Source organism: Echinops telfairi, unplaced genomic scaffold (assembly GCF_000313985.2).
Source record: "Echinops telfairi isolate 266 unplaced genomic scaffold, ASM31398v2 ScPeMD7_2;HRSCAF=8, whole genome shotgun sequence".
Lineage (NCBI taxonomy): Eukaryota > Metazoa > Chordata > Mammalia > Afrosoricida > Tenrecidae > Echinops > Echinops telfairi.
Window position 1 is genome coordinate 60,645,184 of NW_022103898.1, and position 6,634 is coordinate 60,651,817.

A 6,634-nucleotide genomic window follows, 5' to 3' on the forward strand; every position below is an offset into this window, starting at 1 on the left:
GACTCAAGCTGATTGTAAATCTTTAAAGAAACAGACGGTCTCTTCTTTTGTTTGTAGAGCAGCTGGTGGGATCGAACTGCTGACCTTGAACTGACTTTTCAGTTAGTAGCCCAATGCTTAACCTCCAGGAGTCTGTGTTGCATTTAGACTCACTGTCATGGAGGCAATTGTGACTCATAGCGTGCTTATCCTATAGGGTCGAACTGCCCCTGTGGGTTTCCAAGGCTGTAAATCTTTACAAAAGAAGAACTCCCCCCACCCCCTGTTCCCGGGAGCAGTTGTTGGGTTCGAACTGCTGATCTTGAGGTTAGCAGGCCAACTTGTAACCACCAGGGCTCCAGCCTCCTGCCTATAGTAGATCCTTACAAAACCAAACTTTATACCCTTCCTGTGTTCAGGTAAAACCTGGACGAACATCGTCACTCATTCCTCTGTATAGTGTCTTACAATGACAACTAGGTCAATACTGAACATTCATTGTAAATTTCAGGATGGAAACCCCAAGAGCACTGTGGTCACTTACATTGTAATCAGAGAAGGGTTGCCTACAAATGCTTTCTCAGGTATCGACTTGATATTGTTGCTATGAAATCCTCTAAAAAGAGAGAGAAAACAATCTAGAAAATCACATATTACAATCATTGCATAGTTTCCCTCCCTGTGGCTACAGTCAGCATCGTTAGGGGGACAAGGTTAAATTGTTCTATGCATCTGGGCCCCTAAGTGCTCTTTAATACTAAGGAATCTGAGAATAATAATTGTGCTTTGTGGAAATTGACACCCTCACGTTCTAAAAAGAAAGTCTATTAATGAAATAAAATCATGATAAACGAATAATACTTGGTTTGATTTGCATGTTGAGCAACCTTTTTGACTAGAGTCAGTGTTCCAGAACTTCTAGACTCTTATACCCCATTTGATGGACAAGGCTGGAAAGGGTCCCAGAACAGTGTTTTCATAACTTCACCATAATACACAGTTTCTAGTTAGATCCTAACCTGTATTTCTTGAAACTGACTGACCTTGGATAATGCTTCAAATGAGCACAGTGCCAAGGTCAAAGGGTCTTTAATAATTAGCAAGATTTTTGTTTGACTTAAAAGTGATTTTTTAGGGGAAAAGAGGATACTGAAGGATCAAGGTTCAAAACATCACCGTAGGTAATGGCCTATGTGGATCCCCTACCCCCACAGAACCCAGAAATCTGCATCCCATGGCCATGAGAACCTGTTTCTCCTCTCCACACACCTCTGTAAAACAGCCTAAGAGAGGGAGCCGTCTTTGGAGAGAGGGTTATGATTTGCTCTTTCTGACCTCCTTTGGAGCTGGGAGAAGAGATAATTGATTTAAATAAACTGCAGTGAAGCAGAGATTTCAGTAATGGCTTTATGAGGATGAAATTCCCTGACCCCGAGGAATGGGTTTGGAAGGAAGAAGTCCTGGCTCTGTGGGTCCGTCATGATAAAGTGATTCTCATCTGTTGGTGCCAGTGCTGTCTGAGAGGCGGAGGGCAGAGTCAGGGACCTCTGGGTCCACGGTGGCCCGTGGCTGCATGATGAGTGTGGCAGCATTTGGGCTGTCTGAGTACACGGAGAATGGTTTCCCAGCCAAGCCACTTGTGGGGTTTCCTGCGGCTGGACCTCCTGAAGGCTTTCTCTTATAAACAAGCTCCTCTGGCTGTGTGTCTTACATCTCTCTGCCAGGAGAATAAGCCTCTGTGTTTATTTTCCTTTCCAAGTGTCAGGACATTCTTCACGTAGGTTATTCATATTTTTAGGGACCAACAAAAGGTCACATGAATTAAGTGTGGTCAGATGGAAGACCATACAGGCACCCTAGTAACTAGAAGTTAACATTATTAGAAAACTAATGTGTGTGTGTTTAATTTTGGTTTCTAAGTAAGATTCATGAAGAATAGAAGGAACACTGGTTACACAGTGGGTAAGGCATCTAGTTGTTGGTTAAAAGACTGGTAGTTGGAACTCGCCAGTCCCTCTGTGGGAGAAGGGTATGGGGCGTCCACTTCCATAAAGATGTACAGCCTTGGAAACCCCATGGGGAAGTTCTACTCTATCCCTCAGGGTCACTGTGCACAGTAACGAATCCAATGGCCAAGAAGCAGTTAGAAGAATGTATAGGTGAAAGCATCTGGCACTATCCTAGGCACATATCATTTTATTCAACCATTGCTAGATTTATCTGACCAAAGAAATTTTGTTCTGAGATAGCCTCAACAAAGAACAGAATTCCATTACCCTTCTGCAAATCATCAAGTAAATAAATATTGGGAGATTATGGCTTAGGAAAAGAGACAAGATGCCCATATATTAGAGAAGACCCATTATAACTGAAAAAAATCAGTTATTACTGGTGATAGGTGCCAATTAAAAATATTTCAAGGGCAATTAGCCATTATTTTTACAAATGTACCATATATACTTGAGTATAAGCCAACCTGAATATCAGCCAAGGCACCTAATTTTACCACAGAAACTGCATCAAAAATGTGCAGAAAAACTTGGCTTATACACGAGTATATATGGTATTATGTTTTCTAGCAAGTATATCATGTATAATCATCACACATATTTTAGAATAAATTTAAAAAGAATAATGCTCCCTCATCAAATTTGTTCTTAATACTTACAACTCTTTCAGGTTGGAAAGTGTCTTGATTGCAGTGGGGAATTCATCAAGGTTATTGTAATTTAAATCCCTGAAAAGAAGTGAGTATTTTCAGTAATACATTCATATCAATTAGATTTACAAGAAAAGTTAAAATGCTCTCCCAACAGACCACTGTCATTGATGAAAATTCTCTGTCCTCAGAGAGAGGATTTACTGGTTTGCTGACCACTATCGTTCCACAAATATCTTCATTAAAATGATCATTGAAAGAATCCTGAGACATTTCAGAGTCCAAGTTCAACGGCACCTCGGCAGTAGAAGGGGAGGGATGTGTGTGGTGGTGTCAGTTTTCAAGTAGGAAGGCCTCTTGACTGTGATCTGACCCATGCCCACATAGCCCTTCCTCTGCACCTGACTGATTTGCTAAATGACAAGCTTAGAGCTGCCGTCCTCCAGGCTCCTGAATGGTAACCCTTTGCCTGATCCCTCCTCCCAACTCTGACATTTCCCCCCTGCTTCTTTCTCTTTTTTCCCCCCCCGGCAGGATTTCTTGGATGGCTGCTTTTTCTCTGGATCCCGTAGAGTTCCTGTATCTCTCCCACCCTGAAGTTCAGGATGACAGCTGCTTCTGGAGAGGCTTAAGTGATACAGGGTGCATGCAGGAAGGACATCAGGTTTAGAATTTCCTCAGGGTCACCAATAATGATTCAGAGTAGAGATATGATGTTTTCTTTGGTCTGGGAGGCTAAACTGTTATTCTTCATGCAAAGAGATGGACTGACCAGATAAATGATCTCAAATCACTCAGTTCTCTGTTCTGAGGCAAATGGCTTTTCAATTTCATTACTTGCAAGTACTGTAGAGCCTTTACTCCATCCACCTCGTATCTACATCTTCATATGAAAAAGTAATTGCTCCTGGTCTCTGGGAATGACAGCTCTCCCAGATGACGCAGGAAAAACCTTTGGTCAGGCGATCAGATGTGGTCAGATCTTCCACTGTGCAGAAGGACTGCTATTTAGTTTTAAGAGCAAGATAATTTGACTGAACTAAACATGAATCAAGATTCCTACTTGTCTGGCACAAACCATCCCTAAGCTATACTGCAGGCAGGAAACTGATGTCTTTTGTGGACATAAATTTTCTTCCTGTTTGTAAATCTCTCCAGATGCTCTGTTTTGATTACACAAGGATTGGGCCCTTATAAATTACTTGGATTTCTAGTGGGGGGAAGGAAGAAGTTGGGAATGACCAATTTACTGGTTCTTTGTAGCCCTGAGCACAGGCGGGTGGGGGAGGGAAGACAAGAACACACACAGGAGCTTGCCCGGGAATACTTTACTCTGTCCTTTCTCTCTACCCTGCTGGGTCCTCACCCAAACATGAGAGAGGATGGTGGGGGCGGGGAGGAAAACACCAAGCAAAACTATGTATGGAAATACCCATCCAGGTCCATCTTGTTCTTTTGTTCCTGTTGTAGTACAAAGTGACGGAAGGTGATTTCCATTGCTAAAAACCCCAGCCTAGCCCTGTGTAGATAAGGAAGAAATTGAGATTCTTCCCAGTAGCTGGTGGGAACTGCTTGTTTATGCCAGTACACTGACATCAAGATCCTGACTGAACAAGTTCATCTTCCACACCTGAGCGGAAACACTGAGTGACTTAAGTAATAAGAGTGTAATTGCTCATCAGTTACAATCAGGCCACCACCACTGCAAGTTCAGTAGTTCGAGCCCACGAGTTGCTCCTTGGGAGAAAGATGAGGCTGGGGCTGCTCTTGCAAAGATTTAGAAGTCTTGGGAACCCAAAGAAGCAGTACTGTTCAGTCCTAATGGGTTGCTCTGAGTGGTATAGAAATGATGCGAGGATACAGGAGAGGTGGTCTTTGGTTGGCCTGATCCGAGGCAGCACTGAGGAATGGGTGACCCTGTGTGGTTTATTTCTCTTGGATAATAAAAACATGTGAAGGCATGCAGCAGAAGTCTCCAGTGTTCTCCTCTCACAGTACAGTCAGTACCGTTCCTGCCAGTCTCCCCTCTCCTTATCCCTTTCTTATTCAAGAGGGTGATGAAGAGCAGGCGTCCGGCAGAGAGAAGGCTGGGGTGCTGGGGTGGCCCACAAGAACCTTTTGGTCTTGGTCTCTGGGAAAGGCTCTAGGAAAAAAGCTGACTGGCTGCTACTTTTATCACAGGTGCCACCTCAGAACTGAATTTTTGACGTATTCTTTGGCAGGAGTGTATAGGAGTGTGATTTCAGAGTTCAACTAGCAAAGGAGCCCATTCCAGTTATGCTACTACCTAGCTAAGTAATGATGGTAGAATAACACCCCCTTCCTCGAACATGGAGTGAATACATGGATAATAAAGCTTTCCTAGGGTGGTTGTAAGGATTAGTGAGACAACAGGCCAACTGCTCAGTGCAGTTTATGATTATTGATTTACATGGTAGCTCTTACTACTGTTTAATCTTTTGAAAGGCGGCCACACAAACCCTCAGTATTTCCTCCCGAAGCAGTCTGTTTTTCTCAGATTAGAGACTTGGGCATTTGCTTAGTCTGCATCCTCTCATTCAGCAGCGAAAACCGCACACGTGAACAGTAAGCCAGAGTGACCCCACAGCATCGATCCTTGACAGTGAACACACGTTCCTAAGCAAGTAGTCACTGCTCAAGAGATAACATCTCATTGAACTCACAATGATTTGAACACATTTATCGCTCTCTTGTTAGATTAAAATAAAACAACTGTTTTATTGCTTAACACTGTGGTGTATGGGTATGTAAGCTAAAGCACCTGTAAATAGTGCTTTTTTAAGTTCAGGCAATTAACCAAACCAAAGAGCAAGTTGGGTTTTAAGACTATTTTGATTCATTCAGAATATTCATGAAAACATTGAAAACAGGAAACAAATGAAAGGTCAACTCACAAAGTCTCCAGGCTGTGGAGCCCCTCAAAGCATCTCTTTCCCAGGGAGTGGATTCTGTTGTTATGGAGATGCCTGCAGGGCAGCAGTAAGGCCACAGTCAGGAAGGCACGCTGCACATGGCCGACAAGGGCACAGTATTGCACTTAGTTACGTCCAAAGAAACCGATAGGAAGAAGGCACTAACTAGCTACAAGCAATGCTTTGTTCACAACATTGTAGAAAAGTGGCTCTCTGCCCATTCATGTTCACCATAGTCAATTCCATGCTGTAGGGTTTAATGGGGACACATCATTGCACTTTGTGGGTTTGAGATATCAGGGAGTCTATAAGCAACATGATTAGCACAAGTCAATTAAGGTTTTTTTTCCCCATACGGTCATTCAACATATGCTGTGTGCAGCAGAGGTCCACCAGCATGATTTTGGAAGAGAGGGGGCTAGGCAGAGACACTGACCATTCCTGGCAAGTGAAAGATGGAGGGCAAATCCTTCACCTACTAAGTGCAGGTCCTGTGAAAGCTGAAGGGATATATTATGGCTGTGTTCGAAGGGTCAACAGGAAATGTTATTTCAGCTGTGGGGAGTGGTAAACAGATTTTTTTGGTTTCCCAAGGAGATTTAGATCTTGACACAGCACTAATGTGTCTAATTATTATCTGAGTAGGACCAGTGGGAGCAGCTGTTGGCATCTGAAGGCAGAATCGGCTCTCAAAGGGATGATGGGCACAAGGAGGATTGGGGGAAAGAATAGCTGGTCTCCGAAAATCCATTCGCTTTCGAGGAAGGAAAAATTAAAGCACGTATTCAGCTTCTAGTGGGTCATAGCATTAGCTTTGTAGCTAAAATTCCGTGTAGAAAAATTTAATGTCATGAACAATTTGACTTTTCAGATGGTATCTGGAGGCTCATGTGAGATCTACACGGCATTTACGGGGCATCGAATACGTACAAAACATTGCAAAATAGGGGCCTGAGGGAATCTTAAAAGATGGGTAAGGTGCTGCCCAGCGATCAAAGGCATATATGCTACAGCCTAGGGGATTGCTATGTAATCACACAGTAAATGGAACCAGGGAAGGCAA

At 43.2% G+C, this 6,634-nt stretch overlaps 1 protein-coding gene across 1 annotated transcript in view; it reads right to left on the minus strand.

Moving 5' to 3' along the window:
• The window catches only part of LGR5 (leucine rich repeat containing G protein-coupled receptor 5), a 180,509-nt gene that overhangs the window by 24,771 nt on the left and 149,104 nt on the right, over nucleotides 1-6,634 (minus strand). Inside the window, exons 7-9 of the mRNA XM_013004085.2 lie at nucleotides 5,554-5,625; nucleotides 2,648-2,716; nucleotides 524-595 (exon numbers count right to left, since the gene is read on the minus strand). Coding sequence (XP_012859539.1) covers nucleotides 524-595; nucleotides 2,648-2,716; nucleotides 5,554-5,625 — 213 coding nt within the window. The remainder of the gene's footprint in view (nucleotides 1-523; nucleotides 596-2,647; nucleotides 2,717-5,553; nucleotides 5,626-6,634) is intronic.